The following is a 21316-nucleotide window of genomic DNA, read 5'->3' on the forward strand; positions in this document are numbered from 1 at the left end:
TGCAGTCCACCACAAACCTGAGGCTTGGGAGATGTTGGACCTATCAACAGGACAATGATCCCAAGCATATCTCCAAGTCCACTACAGCATGGTTGCAGATTAAAGGCTGGAACATTTTGGAGTGGCCATCGCAGTCACCAGACTTAAATCCGATTGAGAACCTCTGGTGGAACCTAAAGAAAGCAGTTGCAGCGTGCAAGCCTAAGAATGTGACTGAACTGGAGGCTTTTGCCCATGAAGAATGGGCTAAGATACCCGTAGATCGCTGCAAGACACTTGTGTCAAGCTATGCTTCACGTTTAAAAGCGGTTATAACTGGAAAAGGATGTTGTACCAAGTACTAAGAATGAATGTCACTTGGGGGTTGAATAAAACTGATAATGATGTGAGCACAGAAAAGACATTTGTGGTTATTTCATTATAAATGTTATATTTGTCTGACTTACAAGAGCCTCTTTGATTTAATTGTAAACAAGATGACTGAAATGATCAAAATCATTGTCAAACTGGCCAAAACCGTCAATTTCAGGTTGAATAATTTTGAACATAACTGTATAGATGTGTTTTTTTCTGACATAGTATGGCTAGCAGCTTCATCTTTACTTCCTTTTTTGTAAACACTTGCATATCTATCCACACTGATTAAAAAGTGAAAAAACAAAAACCTTTTATAAGGGGTTCAAAATGTATGCCACACAAACTTTTCTTCTGATTATGCATTGTCCACAATGGCCCCACAGGATATCCCAAAATGCTGCACAGGTTATACATTGTAGCACTAAATATAAAAAGTTTACACGAGAGTCTAGTTTATAAAGGTCATATTACTACCGCCAATTAATCTACCTGCAGATCATAAAAACATTGAAGAAAGGCCACAACTCTTATTTTTCAACCCACATTACTTATTAAAAAAGGACTTTTCCTCATGGAGAGTTAAACAGGTGTTGTGATCAAGAAGTCTACCACATACGTATCATACGGTACATGTTCAACCAAATAATTTGCGATGCAAAATTTTGGACAATTTCAGAACTGTACTTACAGCATCATAAATGATCTCCACAGGTTGGGACTGCAGTTTCAGGACTTGATCAGCAGTGCTATCTTGAGGATTAGTTTCATAAATGATTTTAAGGAGGGATGACTCATTGGAGCCAATTGTGCTTACAAGGGATGGAACTGTATTGTGCTGCTTGAGGCCTGTCACATACCAGTTGTCCAGTTTTATTTCCACTCTGAAATTTATATTGAATACAAGTTATTTACAAATATTGAATGTCATATTATGAACTAAATTTCACCAAACATACAATATTTACTGATAACTCAAAATTATACACAGGGCCTTTGCAACACTACATACTTAAGACTTAAGTCAAACTCTATCTAAAATATCTTTCATTTGTGATTGAGTAGAAAATGTTTACATCCTCTTTGGGGCTTCCATGCTAAAGGATCATGGTTGAGGTGAATCATCCTCACTTCCTTTTTTGTAAAGGGGAAAAAGCAAAACCACTCAGGTTTTCACATCCCTCACCCTCCCCCCCGCCCCCCTTTCTTCCCTCATGGCATCATGGGCAAATATTATCCTTCCTCTCTATTCAAGAAGTTTTGGTCTTTAAAGGGAACCTGAACTAAGTAAAATTATTTAAAATAAACATGAGGTAACTTCCAATGAACATTACATAGTTACACCTTGCCATCAGTTCCTCTCAGAAGCTCACCATTTTCTTCTGACAATAATCCCTTCCAGTTCTGACAACATTTTGTCAGAACTAAAATATATCAGTTGCTGTCAGTTATATATCAGTTGCCGTTAGTTATAAGCTGAGAGGACAACTGATGTGCCAGGTAATGTCCATGTTTCCTTATGGCTCAAATGGGCGATGTTACAGTTTAACAGTGTGCTGACCAGAAAGCAGTTATGGGGTAATGGCCATTTTCAAAATGGAGGACAGAGAATTCCCTTGAGCACAGTGGAGAAACAGGACGCGGGAGAGGAAAAAGAGATTGAGAGTAGACTACACAGAAGGTAAGCATGAAGTGTGTATGTTTATTTTGACTTTCAATTTTCAGTTCAGGTTTTCTTTAAGCACTGGCACTGTGGGAAGCCACAGTTGCTGACTTCAAGCTGAATTATTGCAAATACCTTCTATTTTAAGAAGACAAATTGCACTACTTATCAGTAAGAGTTATGCTGCATACACACTTGAGATAAAAGTCTTTGGAAAAGGCAAGATCACAGACCAATTTTACCCCATTACATGTAGTATGAGAGCCATACTCTACACAGTCTATTCTATGGAGCTGCACTCCCCATCAGATAAAATCTTTGCAAGATTCTGCACACAAAGATGCTGTACACATTCAAAAGATTATCTGCAAAAGATCACTTCCTGCAATAGATCCATTCCTGCAAAATGCATTCATAGTCTATGAGATCTGCAGATCCTCATACACACCTTGTTTAACAGACTTCATCTGCATATCTGGCAATCATCTGCAGATATGAAAATCCATCCTGGTGGATCTGATCTGCAGATGATTGCCTGTTAAACAAGGTGTGTATGATGATCTGCAGATCTCAGACTATGAATGCATTTTGCAGGAATGGATCTATTGCAGAAAGAGATCTTTTGCAGATAATGATCTTTTGAATGTGTACGGGGGCATCTCTGTGTGCAGCATCTTGCAAAGATTTCTATCTGATGGGGAGTGCAGTTCCATAGAATAGACTGTGTAGAGTATGGCTCTCATACTGCATGTAATGGGGTAAAATTGGTCTTTGATCTTGCCTTTTCCAAAGATTTTTATCTCAAGTGTGTATGCAGCATTAGGATGTTCCCACTGCAGTCCAACTGCACAGAAACTCATTTAGAGCCCTCTACGGATAACCCTAACATTGAAGAAAAGTAACACATTCAAGTTATGTGGTACTGTACATGTATATGGTCTACTCATCTTATATATCACTTTAGCACTGTGTGGTTCTACAAAGTATTGACTCAGGGGGCTGAATAATTATGCACACCCCACTTTTCAGTTATTGATTTGTAAAAAATGTTTGGAATAATGTATGATTTTCGTTCCACTTCTCACGTGTATATCACTTTGTATTGGTCTTTCATATATATATCCATCCCGGTACACCAGAGCTGTGGCGAGGGACATATCGGCTGCCAGGGGCTGGAGGAAGCCCTGGGTAAGTAGATCTCATTTTTTGCTACCTTGGATGTATCCTTTACAGCAAAATAGGACTATGGTGCAGTTGCATGGGACTTTCCCTTTTTCTCAGCATAGGCTAGATAGAGGCATATGCATTACTGCATGCGTTTTTAAGCAACATTATGGAAAAGTAAGACCTTATAAAGCAATGGCTTTTTGATATGTGCTGCAATGTGAGACAACTAAACATGAACAGGTTAAGCTTTGAATTCAGATAGACCATTTAACTCACCTCATAGCCTGAGCTCCTGGTCTCTGAGAGACTTGAGCGCTGAGATCATTTGTGTTAATTTTCAGTATTTCTGTGGCAAGGAAATCTTCTCGGATGGTTACAGATGTGCTGACAAGTTTAAAGCGAAGGATATGAGCCACGTACTAAAAACAAACAAAACAAACAAACTCTTACAAATGAAGTGTCTTTGGACCAGCAAGTTGGGAGGATTAACAGGACAGAAAAAAAAGAAAAAAAAAAAAAAAAGAAGAAGGTCAGGTGGGAGCCATGCACTCCGCATCATTATTACATTATTACACTCAGCTTTTACTAAACTGCAGATTGAACACACATTGCCACTACATTCAAAATACAGTTATGTGTAAAAGCCATGCTCCCAGCAGTGTAATAAAGGAATAACATCAATACTAATAATAACTAAAGACCGATGGTGCAACCACAAGATATCAGCAAGAAGCACAACATGCAGGCGATACGGAGCGCAAAAAACATGTGAAAGACAAAAGCAGAAATAGAGCAGAAAGGCACGATAGGCAAACTTAGTAAACTTAGTAGATTAATACCCCCCAGTGGGAGTACAATCAGTTATAAACCCTCTAAACGTTTTTTACTCAGTCACCTACTCCTAATTTGAATTTATTTGCATCCATGATTCCTTAAGAATAGAACTAATTTCTATTCTCACATCTAACATTTGGGGGGGGGGGGGGGGCGGCTGGGGGGAGCAAGGCGTGAACACAAAGCAGATTCCAGCACGTTTTTATTCTAAAAGCGATCAGAAACCGGCCTGTGGTCTATGGGCAGCCAACAAATTTCTCTCTTAAAATAATCCTTAAAGGTGGCCACACACCATACAATTTTTTAAACAACTTTTCAATTTAAGAATTTCAATCAATTTGTCTGACTGATAGTAACATTTAAAAAATATGACCAATGTACCACACACCTATGTTAAATTTTTCCCCAATTATGATAAAAATGATTGGAAACTGACAAAATTGCTAGGGTGTGTATATTAATAAATTGACAATCTGACACACACCATACAATCTTCAGAAAAATTGAAGAAAAATATCTGGCATTCCGGATCGATAAAAATAGAAGAAAATGGGAAATCCGATAGGATTTTTCAGTCGAATAATAAAAAAAGAGTTTATTTTTTCGGGAGATCCGATCGTTTTTATCAAATTGCTGTAAAATCTGAATTTTATTGTATCGTGTGTGACCACCTTCAGATTTAGGTAATCTTTTAGATTTTAAGCTCGAGTGCAGGGATCTCTTGACTTTGTATTGGCTATTTATTTTGTTAATTAATTGTTACATTTATCACTGTAATTGCCATGTCTACCAAGTCTGTATTACGTACCAGTGTCTATTTTGTGTAAATCAAATGTCTGTATTAATGTGTTCCCCAAGTTTTGTTTTTTACTCTGTACAGCACCAATAAATATGTTGGCAATCAAAAAGACAATAGACCCTGAACAAGAATGCAGATCAGATGCTTCTGCTGAAGTCTGACTGGATAAGTCACACACTCTTATCAGGTGTGGGATTCAGGTACTGCTGAAGCCACAAACATCAGCAGGGCTGCCAGGCAACTTGTATTGTTTAAAAGGAAATAAATATGTTTGTTTCCATTTGCCTCTCACATCAGGTTCTGCTTAAGAGATTTCCACAACTCAACTGTCCTACCTGGTTCAGACATTCACCTAAATCCCCCCCCCCCCCCCCTCCTCCCCATCTCTGAGACTGGCCTTTGCACCAATACAGGATCTAACCTGACATCACATGGGGTGTGGGAAAGGCCTGGCAGTTGGGATAGGCTGTCAACTGTGCTAAGCCTTGTCCTCATGGTGCGAAATAGCCAGGGATGCTGAGATGGTAAGCTGTATTGTATAACAATCAACTTCATGGCAACTTCAAGTAAATTCATCATCGATTTTCCTACCATCATTTGAGTACTCAATTTCACTTACTTCTTTAGACAATGCAAGATTATGTGAGCTTTCGCTGTATCCTATAGCTGTAAAAAGCTTCTTTTTTTCCTCTGGGGTCATGAGGTCATCAATTTCTGAAATTCAGTGTGACACGGAAATGTGGTTTATCATGATACACACTATTAAACACATATATAAAATAAAAACTAAAATTAAATTCAGTATAACTAGCAAATGCACACTGTGTATTAAAAACAAAACCGTGAAAATTCCTCACTTGCATCAAATACAAGTATAACTCTCTACATGTACGTTTGTGCCTAACAAACGTCATTTTGTAGCTGGTTTCCATTTGTAAACAGTGTCGCTCTTCTGATAAAAGCAATTATCCCCCCCCCCCCCCATCCTTTCAGAACCTGTATGAGCCAAAACCAATTCCGTGTACAAACCCCCGTTTGTACTTGGCAAAATAAATGATTCTGATAATTACTGAACTCCAATGGAGACTGGCCATAGACTTTAATACAAAGTCTGCATGCAGCGGGTTAAAAGTTAGAATAATGCGATCAGTTAATGTGAACAGGCCAATGGATTTGCAGGGGCAGGGAATTGACATGCAGAATTATTCTGCGATGCAACTGACCACCGTGAACAGGGCCTTAAACATTTTTTTTTTTAAAGTGTAAAATACAAATGTTCCTTTTTAGTACTCAATCCAATGAAACATCATGGCATTTTCTTACATGGCTATTATAGGAGTAAAGAGAAGCCGGGCATGGCACCATCCAAGTAACTTATGCTTTTGTTGGGAAATTCAATTTCCCCACTTGAACAAGCTGGAAGAGCTATGACCATCGCTCCTAAACGTTGCTATGCAGGTTTCATTTCCCAATAAAAGAGCATACATTGCTTGGATTGTGCCACCTTCTCTCTTACTGTTATATCAGCCATATGAGAAAATGCCATATTTCCCTGACTCATGTACTAAAGAGGAACATTTGTATTTTACACCTTTTTTAAATGCTTCAATCTTTTAAAAGCCATCAAAGTGCAAGTTAACCTGTAGTTTGTAATGCATGTACATCTGTACAACTAGGACCCAGTGCTATGGGGTGAAGTTTCCCACCCACCTGGTAGTTCAACACAACAGTGTTCTTGTTGTGAGATGCACCATGATGTCATTAGACATATGCACATGAGCCATGTAGAGAAGCCACTATGGGTGCACAAAAGTAAACACTAAAGAGTTTATATATTTTGCAGTGCAAAACTTCTTAAAGTGAACTTCCCAACTAAAAATCTACTCCGCAGCACTGAAAAGGCTTGGTATTTATTTAACAGTTTCATGGCACCTTGCTTTTCTTACCCAAGCCTTATTTTTAGCTGCACATTAGAAAACTGCCTGGGCATTTTTCCCCTGATGGTGTGCAAAGCATGATGGGATTTCTGATGATGTTCTCCTTCTGCTGTTTTGGAGCAAAAAATGTTTTTCTTTTTGTTTTGAATTTGAGATTTGAAGCCTAGCGCACACAGCTGGGAGGGGTGATCAGGACACAGTACAGTTGGAACTGTGTCTCATGTCCCGTCACCTCCTTTCAAACAAAAAGATGGCTACCCCCATGAAATCACAAATATTTGTCGGTTGTTTTAAAACAAGGTGGGTAAGAGATTATATTACCTACTGTATCTATTTTAATTAACATAACTAATGTAACTTAATGACAGTATGTTTGTTTAACCCTCTGGGAGATAATCCCGAGCTGAGCTCGGGGTAAGCCGCCACAGAGGATTTCTCAGGCCCCGGTGGGCCAATTTGCATAATTTATTTTTGTTGCACGCAGCTAGCACTTTGCTAGCTGCGTGTATATACCGATCGCCACCGCTCCGCGCTGATTCGCCGCTACCCGCCGTGCCGCTCCCCCCCCCCCCCCCCAAGACCCCATGCGCAGCCTGGCCAATCAGTGCCAGGCAGCGCTGAGGGGTGGATCGAGATTCCCTCTGACGTCACGACGTCGTTGACGTCATCCCGATCATCGCCATAGCGACGGGGGAAGCCAAACAGGAAATCCCGTTCTGAACGGGATTTCCTGTTTGCTTTGTATGCCGGAGGCGATCGGAGGGGGTGGGGGGATGCCGCTGCACAGCGGCTATCATGTAGCGAGCCCTGGGCTCGCTACATGATTTAAAAAATAAAAAAATTTTAAAAATAGTGCTGCACCACCTCCTGGGCGATATAATTGTATCCCCCAGGAGGTTAAGCTGAAGTTCCCCTTTAAATGTTCCTTTAGCTGCCTAGTTTGCAGCAACTCTGTTTCCAAACTCAAGAGCCAACATTTTAGGCAGCCCTCAAGCAGATTATAAACAAGTGATAATTTAGACACTTATTTAATACATTATGGAAAAACAGACTTAGTGGCTACATTGTAAAGGTCAAAGAAAATGATCACTGTTGCATATTCCACTATTGCTATGCTCTGAAAAGGAAAATTGGACTGAATATAGAAAACCAATGAAAACTACAACTGACAGCAAAGTTCAGTAGTTAATAAGTGAATTACATGACCGGTTACCAGCTCTCTAACCTGCAAAATGACAAATAATTGGGTAAATGGACGCAGATTTTTTTATACAATATTGTTTTCCATATGACTAATGTTTAGTTGGCCTTTCAATTAAAAAGGTTTATCTATAATGAGAAACAAAATCCCTAACCAGTCCGAATATTTTAAAGCTACTATAACTGAGCTGATGAGAACTGTAAGCCATTATTTTAAAAATTGATGTTTAGATTTAAATGTGCACAAAGACCTCTCATCACTTTTAATGAATATGTCTGTAAGCAACAGAAACTGTATACGCAGCTTGCTGTGTTCAAAACATGGTACATGATTTGAATGACACCAATTGACTAGATCCCAACGCAGCCCATAACATTAATGTTGCATTACTTTCTGGTACAGAAGGTTCATCAGAGTCTTCCTTCTTCGCAGTATCCTTCTTTCCCCAGAATCCTCCAAACCAGCCTCCACTCTTCTTCTCTCCACTCTGGGCTGATTTTTTAGCCAGTAACTTCTGTCCTGATCTTACCATCTAAAAGGACAGATACCTTATTTAGATGAGATGATCTTACAAGGTATAATTTATGGTTACCAGATTATAGCTATTCCACCAAAGAAAGCACAAATATAAATGCATTCTTAATTCTTAATTTTGGTTCAAAAGTATGACCCAGATAACAGAAACATAATCCTCTATAATAATCTCCCTGTGTCGCTGCGTCCAGCTGTCCCTGTGTCCTTGTTATTTGCTACTGAGCATGTGCGCAGTACAGACAGCTAGACGGGACCAGGGAGGGCAGGTGCATGCGTGCGCGCGCATGCGCACTGGCAGCAGCAGTAGAAAAAAAAAAAAAAAGACCTAGAGCCAGTTTTTAAATGGGCATGGGGTCTACTAGTACAATATAAAACATGAATGGTCACATTTCCACATAAAAAAAAAATATCTTTCAGGCAGGACGAGGAAAAAAAAAAATTAGACAAATCAGTTTTTATTACCTACGGTGTCCTCCTGTTGCTAAAATTAATTCTGGACACTACCCAGTTGTGCTCGGCGAGTAAACGGATTCTGATGATAGGCATGTTAAATTGGCATTGTTGGGATTGCACGTGGCGGTCTGAAGGGCACTATACATCACTGCAACTGGCCTCAGATCAGGTAAAAAAAAAATGAATGTCTGATTAATCTCTGACCTTGACTTAGAGGTTTTAAAGGTAGGAGGGACCCTCTGGTAATTCTGAATATTCAGTTTTAATACTCAGTGCAGTCTCTCGACTCACAATAGGTCAGGGAAGTAATTACAAAAAGAGCAAGGGCAGAGAGTACCTCTCTGACGTCAGTAAGGCAATATACAGTGATAGAATTAATTAAAAAACATATAAAATATAAAACCTATTAATTGGTATTTCAAAATAGATAAAAGGCATCTATTAACCACTTGTTGCATCCACTGCAGTATATCTACGCCATGGGAAACTTCACCTCAAGTCCCAGGGACGTAGTTATCAGTCTACTGCAGCGAACGGCCGCTGCTAGCTCCCACTTGGGTACACGTCGCCGAGGGGAGATGAATGAGACTGTAGATCCCATTCATTAATCTAAGCCCCTGTGTCAATGATGATCACCGGCATCAATGAAAGGCCGCTGTCATGTTTAACTTCGTAACACCTCCATGCATTTCTTCCCGTTTAGCGTACTAATAGTATGCAATGGAAAGTAATGCGTGAGGACATCTTGTGGCCAAATAGTAAAATTACATATAGATTTTTTTTTTTAATAAAAAGACCTATACTTCATTTAAAATTTAACTCCATACCTCCCACACGCTCCTATAAATACCCAAATAAAAAAATCATAGGAAAAAAAAACAAATAGTTACCTTAGCATCTGAACTTTTTAATATGTAGGTCAAGAGGGTATATTACTGTTATTTTTGAAATTTGGACTTGTAAATCGAGATGGATGCAAAACTGAAAAAAACTCACCTTTATTTCCAAATAAAATATTGGCGCCATACATTATGATAGGGACATCATTTAAACAGTGTAATAGCCGGGATAAATAGGCAAATAAACGGCGTGGGTTTTAATTATGGTAGCATGTATTATTTTAACCACTTAAGCCTATCTGGACAAACATTCTCATCCAGATAGGCTGCGCGCACTCCCTCGGGTCGGATCAAAGCACCCCGCAGAAAAACCAAGGCCTCTTATCAGAGGCTGCTGTTTTTCTGAGTCACAAAGTTTCCCGTCCCCCTAATGCTTTCTGAAAGCGTACGATCGCGCTTCCAGGACTTTTTGAGTGTGGCCAAATAGTAAAACTACACCCTCACCCGTTTTTTATGAAATAAATACATTATTTTACATTTAAAATTAGCCGTTTACCTCTCACACCAAAAAAAATTACCCAAACAAAATGTTTAATTAAAAAATAACATTTTAAAAAATTACAATAAAAAACAAAAACAAAAAACAAATAGTTACCCAAGTCTGAACTTTTTACATATGCATGTCAAAGGAGTATATTAATATATTTTTTTTAAATTATGGGCTTGTAAATAGTGATGTATGCAAATTGAAAAAAATGCACCTTTATTTCCAAATAAAATATCAGCGCCATACATTGTGATAGGGACAGAATTTAAATGGTGTAATAAGCAGGACAAATGGACAAATACAAGTACATGGGTTTTAATTACGGTAGCATGTATTAATTTCAAACTATAATGGCTAAAATCTGAGAAATAATGATTTTTCTCTATTTCTTAATATTCCTGTTAAAATGGATTTAGAATAAATTAATTCTTAGCAAAATGTATCACCCAAAGAAAGCCTAATTGGTGGCCAAAAAAACAAAATATAGATCAATTAATTGTGACAAGTAGTGATAAAGTTATTGGCAAATGAATGGGAGGTGAAAGTTGCTCAGATGCAAAAAATAAACAACCCTGTGGGCTTACGTGGTTAAAACTAGAATGCCCAAAATCTATGAAATAATGAATTTTTTTCCATTTTTTACTTATTCCCATTAAAAGGCATTTAGAATATAATAATTCTTAGCAAAATGTACCACCTAAAAAAAGCCTAATTGGTGGCAAAAAAACAAGATATAGATTATTTCATTGTGATTAGTAGTGATTAAGTTCTTGGCGAATGAAAGGGAGGAGCACTGAAAAGGTGAAAATTGCTCTAGTTCTCAAAGGGAAAAATTTCCTTAGTGGTCAAGTTGAGGACTATAGCACAAAAATCTCTTAAAACATTCATAGATACAGCGGTCAGGCCCTAGACCCAGTCGATAAATGTACACATTGGAAGAAAAGGGGATATGCAAGTTAAGTAACCTGCTGACTCTTCACTACCACACAGGGCCGGGCCGAGGCATAGGCATAGGCTGGAGAGGCTCCAGCCTCAGGGCGCAGTGTAGGAGGGGGAGCACAATTCATTCAGCTGTCATTCCTAATTGTGTTTGAAACAGAAAGAAATAAGAAAAGGGGATACATGGCAGTGACTGCAAGCCAGATAACTAGATATTAAGGTGTTGGGGAGGTTGTGGGCCCTGTGGCGCCTCTTAGTCTAATAGCAATCAGTGTGTGACGGCTAAGGTGGCAGGGATGGAGGGGCGCACTTTGGTGTCTCAGCCTTGGGTGCTAGAGGACCTTGTCCCGCCTCTGCTACCACACATGGCTTTCTTTTCGGGAACTTCAGCAAGAATATAGTATACCAAAACAACATTTCCTAATGTCAAACAATTTATAAGCAAACATTTTAGTAATGTGTCTTGCATAGTACAATTTACGTCATTTGGTAAATTCCTAAAACCAGGGACAGAGAGACTCTTACGCTAAGAACTTCTGAAGCTGATTAACGAAGTCCATTTCCAACCAAATGTTGGGAATACACGATGCGTTGCTGCTCGATTCTCCACTCGATTCTCTTATCTTCTGCTTGTTTTTCTTATCTTTTTCAGTAATCGAGCGGCAAAACGATCGAACGGGAGATCGGATACATCAGAAATTATCTATCGAACCATCTAAATGGCTCCAAAATGAACCGTGGATTCCCAGCATAAAGCACATTTTAATAAGGGATGGCATAAGGTGTTCCCAGACATGCAAATTGGGGAAAGAATTATTAAGAACAACGCCTTTTGGATGTGGATATGTAGAGTAATCATTGAGCACCCTGGAGTGGGGAAAAAAAAAAAAAAAACAGACAACAGGAGACCCAATTGTGTAGTAAGTAACAACAATGGTGGTGCTCATAAGAGGGTTGCAAATGCGCAACTGACCATTGAAGGCAGGTGGAGATGAACAAACCTGTGTCCACTCGGGTGTTCAGATGAACTGGACTTGGTCGCTAAGTAAAAGATTCCAGATAGTTGCAGAAGTGGTAAACACCTAGCCAAATAGATCACCCCTCCCAAGGGAGGATGGGTACTGGGTAGCAAAAGGGGAAAGAGGCGCCTAAAGTGTAATAATACTGTTAAAAACAGCTAAAATATAAAAAAAATGAGGTGGCTTATCTCAAGACGACAAATTCGTATAATAGAAAAACTTTTAATAAGCATATGGCCGCGCATTTCGTGGGTACCTGCCCACTTCCTTAACCACTTAACACCCCGCGGTACGAATTTCTCCGTCCCTTTTTTCCCCCCTAAAAAACCAGGGACGGAGAAATCCGTACCTTCCGCGCTCCCGCCGCTCGTGCATGCCGCTGCCCGCTCATCAATGAATGGGAAAATCCATTCCCGTTCGTTGATCTAAGCCCCCGCAATGATCCGCAGCTTCTATTAGAAACAGCGCGATCATTGTGATCTTCTCAGCCTCGTACTGCTTCCTGTAAGCGTCCTTCCGGACGCTTACAGGTCGCATGTAAACAAACACTGTGGCCATCTTGCGGCCAAATAGTAAAACTACACCCTAAAGCATTTTACATATACAAACACATTACATTTACACAGATTAACTCATTACCTCCCACACTCCACAATTTTTTATTTTTTTTGTAATTAAAAAAAAAAATACAATAAAAAAAAACATAAATAGTTACCTTAAGGACTGAACTTTTTAAATATTAATGTCAAGAGGGTATAACACTGTTACTTTATAAACTGCGGGCTTGTAATTAGGGATAAATGCAAAACTGAAAAAAAATGCACCTTTATTTCCAAATAAAATATTGTTGCCAAACATTGTGATAGGGACATAAATTAAATGGTTTTATAACCGGGACAAATGGGCAAATACATTTCATGGGTTTTAATTACAGTAGCATGCATTATTTAAAAACTATAATGGCCGAAAACTGAAAAATAATTTTCCCACATTTTATCCTATTTTCCCATTAAAACACATTTAGAATAAAATAATTCTTGGCATAGTGTCCCACCTAAAGAAAGCCTAATTGGTGGCGAAAAAAACAAGATATAGTTCATTTCATTGCGATAAGTAATAATAAAGTTATAGACGAATGAATGGAAGGAGCGCTGAAAGGTGAAAATTGCTCTGGTGTTCAAGGGGTAAAACCCCTCAGTGGTGAAGTGGTTAAGCCAACTATAGTGCCAAACAGAAATGCAGCTGGACACAGAACACCTTTTGTGGCCACTAGCCTCTGAAGACACGGAAACCTCAGGAAAAAAAATTGTCAGGCGGGCCCACACTGCCACACAGCCTCAAGGTCATCACCTGGTATGTTATTTTAACCACGTAAGGCCCAGAGGGTTATACTCCCCTAGTGACCAGGCCATTTTTTACAATTCGGCCCTTCACAACTTTAATGGTTTATTGCTTGGTCTACAACTTGGCACCCAAATTAATTTTACCTCTTTTTCTTCTCACAAATAGAGCTCTCTTTTGGTGGTATCTGATTGCTGCTGTGATTTTATTATAATTATTATTATTATTATTATTATTAATTAAAAAGAGCAACATTTTTAATTTTGTTTATCTGCATATAAATAAAATGTGCATTTGTTCCAGAGTTGATTGCACTATACAATTCTCTTTTTCTATGTTGCTTACAATAAATTGTACAAATCTGACAGGTTTTGTACTAGTCCATCTTGTTAAGGGCGATCAGGGTTTTATATATTTTCAGAACCCCTTATTGATTGGCAATTGCCGAGTAAAACTGTCAAAATGTGTGCAAGCGTTTGGAGAGACTGCCAGAATCTCTGTATAGGTCCTTACCATGGAGTACTTTTTTAAAGATAAAAAAATAACTACTGAGAAACCCCCATGGGGAGACCGACGAATCTGAAACCTGTCAGAGATGTCAGATTTTCACTGCCTACTGCAAGTGACCGCAACATGAGAGAAAATGTATCTACAGTGCATTTTACTCAGAGAGAAATGCTTATAAGTTTATGCACATATGTATTTTCAATGTTACTTTTTTGTGATCCTTTAAGTTAACCAAAAAATGGTATCATCCTGATTTAAAACTTCAAATTTTACATAGAACAGAAGAAATTTAAATGTTAGCATTTGGTTACCTCTGCTTGGGCTTGCTGTCTGCCTAGGATTATGTTAAAGACATCAAGATTTTTTTCCATAGCCTGTAATGCAAACGAAAGACACACAAATAACTGACGGAACTGTTAGCTAAGCATGCAAATTTTTGTTCTGGTATTGTGGCGTTGGTACTCTGCTTCATAGCTTGTTTTTTTAAGAGACATTGTTTTTGTTGACAACTTCAATGATTTAACTCCATCGTTCAACTAGTCCTAACCAATTCACTTATTTTTGCATAAACTCCTGCCCCCAACCTTCCCAGTTCAAATGTAGACCAACATAACCTGTCCAAGTGTTTAAAATTTGCGGGACTCCTGCATGTTGCAAACCCAAGGAGAGGAGGCAATAGAGATCAGGAGCTAACTCGTCGCGAATCTCGCATAATCTTACGTACTGAGGCAATGGGGCCTTTGGGCCTCAATGATAGGCTGGAACTATCTTGTTTCCTTGATCCTTGAGATCAGGAGAGATCTGTCGAGCTTCAGGCGCCTCCCCTTTCTCTATAGACTTGTATATGGACTTGGGAATGTGTGGTATTTCCCCTCCCCCCCCTCTCTCTGACTCAAGAGTGTATGGCCCCCAATCTTTTCCCCATTTCCCCCCCCTATTGATGCACCTCCCCCCTCTCCTTTCTTCTTCTCCCTTTCTTATCTTTCCCTCTTTCTTTGGGGAGCTTATTTTCTCGGCATATTGGGGAACCTCTTCGTTTCATACACCTCTGTAAGTGTTTCTCTTTACATTCTGCACATCGGTGGACGTCCTGGGTACAGGAGATTTTGCACCGCCGCTCACGGGCATGCCCAGAGCAATAGTGCATGAAAGGAGTGGGTGGAAGGACAGGTGCAGAGTGAGCATGGAGGTCGTTGTGACAGAAGGTGCCACCGGAATTCTGGTGGCCAAGTTCACTCTCCCTTTTTTATGGGGGAAGAGTTGGGCTGGTTGACACCCTTTTCTCCCCCAATAGGGTAGACCATCCTGCCTATGCACTGTCTGGTCTAGTACACCCCCACCCCATTCCTGGCTTAACCCCAATAGGACGTAGGCTGTGGTGTTAGCCTCATGCGGCTCTCCCTTCCTCTATGATGTTAAGTTGCTCCCCAGTGTTCCCTCTGGTAGACCGCGTGACGGTGGTCTGTGCCCCTCTTTCCCTTTCTTAGCGCCTCCTGATACAATACTCTGGGGGATACTTAACCTGGCCGAACCAATGGTGGTCGGTTTAGAATGGAAAGGACATTAGGTGGGAACAGAGGTTTACACTGAGGGGCTAGTCCTTTGGCTTCGTTCTCCCCTTCTCTCTCCCTTATTCCTCCCCTCCTCTAGTGTTTTTAGTAGGGATACGAGGTGGTTTTAATTTGAATATTTAAATAAAGATGTTCCTTTAATGGCAGCAGACGGAGACCGAAACAGTAATGACAATAGGATCTACTGGGGTGATGTAGATTTTCCTGATAGGTATAGTATATGCACAGTTTTTATAGTTTTATGATAAGGGTGAAACCTTTTTTGGCATGTTAGCCCACAATTGTATGTCGTAGGCAATGTTTGGCACTTGTTGAATATATGCAAGCACGTCACCATTACATTCGCCGGACCTTGGCGATCCTCCCCTATTTCCTCACGGACCCACCCAACAGGCGGATTCATCATCCCCCACTCCCACACTGTCACGTAGCAGGTCTCCTCCCCTCCAACCCGAACACTTCACTCCCCAACACTATGGGCCAATGGCGTGCGTGATGGGCGGGGCTTCCAGGGAACATCTCGGAAGTCCGTGCACGCCGCCATTGCCCTGGGACAAACGCACGTGAACAAGCGCCACACCGGCGCGAAACGGCTGTTGCGCCGTCCTCTCATCCCCTGGTCACCCTCCCGCACCCGTCCTTCACTCAGGTCAGATCGATCCACTGTTTTTACATGTCTTATGCAATGTGACATTGTTTCTGCCTGCTGGCGAAAGAATATGGCGAAATAAACGTGATTTCAGGAAGCTGTGCACGGACTGCCTTGTGTGTTCTGTGATATTGTTATGTTCCCATTTTGTCTGGAAGCACGCTCCCTCATGTATAGCCCACAGTGGAGTGAATAGGACGGAGTTGGTACCTACTGGTGCAAAAGACTTTTCCCTTCACTTGAAACCCCCCACTGCTGAGTGCCAGGCATACCAGCTTCTTTTGTGCATAACCTGTTCTAAGTTCTAACCCATAACTTCCCCTAAAAGTGGTACATAACCCTGCATTTCACCTTTGCACTAAAACATTATTTACAGCAGATTATATGCAACCAGCATATTTTTTTTTTTTTACTAGACCAGCATTCGAAGGGTTACACACAGAGCTTGAAAGTTTAGTGCAGTGAAATGCTGCAGCATCCGAACTTCAGATAATGTTACATTGTGTTTACTTAAATGTATCAAGTGAGGAATGTGACACATTCTCTGACTGCAGAGAAGCTACTGGAGACAGAGAGACACTGAAAGCTTGTCTTCCAGCAAAACAGCAATGAATAAAACCAGTTATTAATAAAATGCAAAGTCAGCTCACAAAGCAAAAAAACTGTACTTTTCGAAACCTATAACTTCTATATGAATAATACTACTTATGCACTAATGCAAATATGATAACCGTATGGCATATAAAAAGTAGGTAAAAATGTTTTCATTGAATATTATGTCAGGGTTTTAACCCGCTTAAAAATAAAATCTAACCCAAACCAAAAATATCAAAATATCCTTTTTAGAAACCCCTCATGACCAACCAAACCTCCCTTTAAGATCAGAGAAAGATATGTTCCTTATAGCTTGGTGCAGCGCTATACTCTGGGCCGTTCATCTACTGCCATTGCCGGCTTGCCACCAATAATTTTCCATTTTTTTTACGATCAATCAACTAAATTAATGATTGGGTTGGTGCATCGATTTCTAGTACATTTGATTGGAGTGACCAAATCTGATCGAATAATATATTCTTGGGATTTGGCAGGAAAAATCATCTAGTGTTAGGGCACCATAAGAGTGTCTGTACTCTTAAAAAAACCAAAAACTTTTGAATACCCATGTGAGTTTACTGTATAACATTATTGAGGCTACAGCAATGTCACCTGTAATTCCTTAACAGTTTCCTCAGGAACTTTGCTTTGGGTGAGTTTGACCTTGTAAGCATTCTTGTAATCTTTTAGGTTTTTCCGGTGTTGTGCTATGTAACTCCAAGACCACATGTGAGACTTCCTTCTTACATTAACTTCCAGGATGCTAGTAATAGCATAGTTCCACCTGCACCCAAACACGAACATGTAGGGGAAGAACATTTGTCATGGATCAAAGGAACATTTGTTTAAAAATGAAAGATAATTTTACTATAGCTCTAAATAAAATGCTTACACAGAATAGTAAAATATTTTAATTGTACACAGTTACATGGGACCCTGAGATGGATCACTACAGCTAATTTATACTTACCTAAGGCTTCCTCCAGCCCCATAAGTGCCATGGCCTTCCCCTGCGTCCTCCTCAGTTATGCCACTATGACCATTGTGTCAGGCCTTCTGTGCATGCTGGCTCGGCTAAGCTCCTCGTCGTGCTCCCGACCCTTGGAGCATTCTGCACCTGCCTGCGCAGTAGTACTACGCAGGCACAGAACACTCCAGGGGACTCCCTCGGCTGGCAGCAAATGACTGGATTACTGGGAATCGAAGTGCCAAAATGGATGGGCTGAAGAGGACAAGGGAAGCCACAGTGCGTATAGGGCTGGAGTAAGCCCCAGGTAAGCATAAATAAGCGCTATTGTGCCTTCTCTGGTACACTTCAAGATTGGTTAATGGAAGTGCTTTATATGAGCAATTAAACACCATCAGTACAGACTGTTCAGTTTTTCATCAACTAAGTAATTTAAAAAATTAAAAAAAACCTCTTATAAGTCAGTTATATATAATAAACTATTGAAGTATATTTAAACCCCTTTTTGTCTTCAGCAATACTCCAAAAAACCTTGAACTGATATGGGATGTTAAACTATAGGAGTTGCACGCACATTGTCACATTTTCAACTAGCTTATAACAAGTGACGGTTGATTATCAGCATTAGGAATGAGTAGTACCTCCTTACAATGAGATCATACTACACGTTGCTAAGTTAATTCAAACAACCTCAGCCAAGATCATAAATATTGTAAAGCATCTTTTCATGCAAGGCGGTCTTCAGTCACACATCCTGGATTACTCATGCTGCAATGTGCAAACATCATGAGACAGTTCTTCTGAGGAACAGAACACATACGTTGGTAGCAGGAAAAAAGGGCAATGGCGGCTAGTGGATGGAAAGTGCACCACCATAGACTCTAATGCAATTATCGTTAATATGGCGGAAAAAAAAAAGCAGAAAAAAGGACACCTGATAAATATTGTTAACAGCATTAGGACATTAAAGTTTTCGAAGTATGTTATCGTTTTAGAAGCTTGCAACGTTATAGTTTTTGTCATATTTCCTTTGTCAGCACGGTGGCGTAGTGGTTAGCTCTCTCGCCTTGCAGCGCTGGGTCCCTGGTTCGAATCCCAGCCAGGGCACTATCTGCAAAGAGTTTGTATGTTCTCTCCGTGTCTGCGTGGGTTTCCTCCAGGCACTCCGGTTTCCTCCCACATTCCAAAAATATACAGATAAGTTAATTGGCTCCACCTAAAAATTGGCCCTAGACTACAGTACTTACACTACATAATATAGACATATGGCAATGGTAGGGATTAGATTGTGAGCTCCTTTGAGGGACAGTTAGTGACAAGACATATATATACATTGTACAGCGCTGCGTAATATGTCGGTGCTATATAAATACTAAATAATAATAAATAATAATAATAATAATTGTATGTACAGACTTTACGTTATAAAAGATAGAATCATTTCTATGTGTAAAAGGGTGTTTCTGCAGGGGGAGTGGTTAGGGTTATGCACCACCAGGGGGGTGTTTAATGACAGGCACCACTGGAGGGACATTAATTGGGTTAGACACCACCAGGCGCCCTTTTTTCATGCACGCCATAAGTTCCTAGAGTATCTGCCATTCTCCTATTTACCTAACATTTTAAAATAAGCCGCCTCTCTCCTCTTGATCCCACAAACATCTGGATTTTTGTGGTAATGGATTGTGTGACCTCCCAAGTTTCACTTGCATATAAAAGCACTGCTTCTATGCACTGTTTCTCTAAGGCCTAGTGCACACCAGAGCGGTTCTGCTGCGGTTTGCGATCTGCTTGCGGGTGCGGATCCGCTAGGGTAATGTATTTCAATGGGCTGGTGCACACCAGAGCGGGAGGCGTTTTGCAGAAACGCATACTCCCGGGCTGCTGCAGATTTTGGATTGCGGATGCGTTTCTGCCTCAAAGTATAGGAAAAACGCAAACCGCTCTGAAAAACGGCACTTCAGAGCGGTTTGCCAGGCGTTTTTTGTTACAGTAGCTGTTCAGTAACAGCTTTACTGTAACAATACATGAAATCTACTACACCAAAAACGCTTCACAAAACCGCAAAATGGTAGCTGAAACGCTACAGAAAAAGAAGAAAAAGCGTTTCAAAATCTGCCAGCATTTTTGCGGATCTGCTAGCGGTTTTTGGTGTGCACTAGGCCTATAACAGAACTGTTCTCTAGAAATGTATCTGAATGTGTCTTAAACTGGCCTGGATTTATATCACAGGAGCCTATAGGCACAGATGTCCTGGCACCCTAGACTTCACCGTCCATGAACGTACAAACCCCCACCACAAGTGTGCTGGCTGGCCCAGCTGTCACTTCTCCCTTAGTTCCCTTACCTGTCATAGGTAGCTACAGGTGCCCCTTAGTATTAGGCAACCAGAGCTATTCTTGATATTAGTATTAAAAGGTACCTAAACTGAGAAGGATATGGATTTTTTCCTTTTGAAATAATACCAGTTGCCTGACTCTCCTGCTGATCCTGTGTCTTTTACTAAATACTTTTAGCCACAGACCCTCAACAAGCATGCAGATCAGGCGTGGTTAGTGGAAAGGACGCCTTGGAAGCAGTACACCAGGTATATATGACCTGTACACTTTGCCGGTGCTCAGTCTCGACCGGATTGCCCAAGCGGTCGCTGGTTCACCATAAACAAACGAAAAATAGACGGCACACAATTGGCTGCAAAAACTGTTGCTGTGTATTATGGAGCAAAGCACTGCATTGCAGTGCTTTGCTCCATAATATACAGATCCGATGCTCTGATTGAAGTCAGACTGGATTAGCTGCATGCTTGTTTAGGCGTGTGATTCAGACAAACAGATCAGCAGGACTGACAAGCAAATGGTATTGTTTAAAAGTAAACCTCTATATCCATCTCAGCTAAAGGTTCCCTTTAAAGGGATCCTGAAATGAGGAAAATTATTTAAAATAAACACGTGACATAGCTGCAAATGAATATTACATACTAATCTCACCATCAGTTCCTTTCAGAAGCTCACCGTTTTCTTCTTACAGTGATCCCTTCCAGTTCTGACAATATTTTGTCAGAACTGGCAAGATTTCGTCAGAACTGAAATATACCAGTTGCTGTCAGTTATATATCAGCAGCTGTCAGTTACAACTGAATGTGCAAGGTAATGTCCATGTTTCCCTATGGCTCAAGTGGTGTGATATTACAGTTTAACAGTGTGCTGACCAGGAAGCAGTTATTGGGCCATTTTCAAAATGGAGGACGGAGAAATCCATTGATCACAGTGGGCAAATGAGATGCAGGAGAGGAGAAAAAGATTGAGGAGTGGACTACAGAGGAGGTATGACCTGTGTATGGTTATTTTGACTTTTTATTTTCAGTTCAGGTTCTCTTTAAAGGACAACTGAAAAGAGAGGTA

General features: G+C 40.3%; 1 protein-coding gene across 5 annotated transcripts in view; it reads right to left on the bottom strand.

Annotated features, from left to right (window-relative positions):
- The window catches only part of VPS13C (vacuolar protein sorting 13 homolog C), a 390940-nt gene that overhangs the window by 260235 nt on the left and 109389 nt on the right, over positions 1–21316 (bottom strand). For all 5 annotated transcript variants that reach the window (XM_068275765.1, XM_068275764.1, XM_068275763.1 and 2 more), the window contains 6 exons: positions 17561–17732; positions 14446–14508; positions 8346–8487; positions 5437–5531; positions 3461–3603; positions 1046–1238 (listed from right to left, as the gene is read on the bottom strand). In XM_068275765.1, coding sequence (XP_068131866.1) covers positions 1046–1238; positions 3461–3603; positions 5437–5531; positions 8346–8487; positions 14446–14508; positions 17561–17732 — 808 coding nt within the window. The remainder of the gene's footprint in view (positions 1–1045; positions 1239–3460; positions 3604–5436; positions 5532–8345; positions 8488–14445; positions 14509–17560; positions 17733–21316) is intronic.

Source organism: Hyperolius riggenbachi, chromosome 3 (genome assembly GCF_040937935.1).
Source record: "Hyperolius riggenbachi isolate aHypRig1 chromosome 3, aHypRig1.pri, whole genome shotgun sequence".
NCBI classification, from domain to species: domain Eukaryota; kingdom Metazoa; phylum Chordata; class Amphibia; order Anura; family Hyperoliidae; genus Hyperolius; species Hyperolius riggenbachi.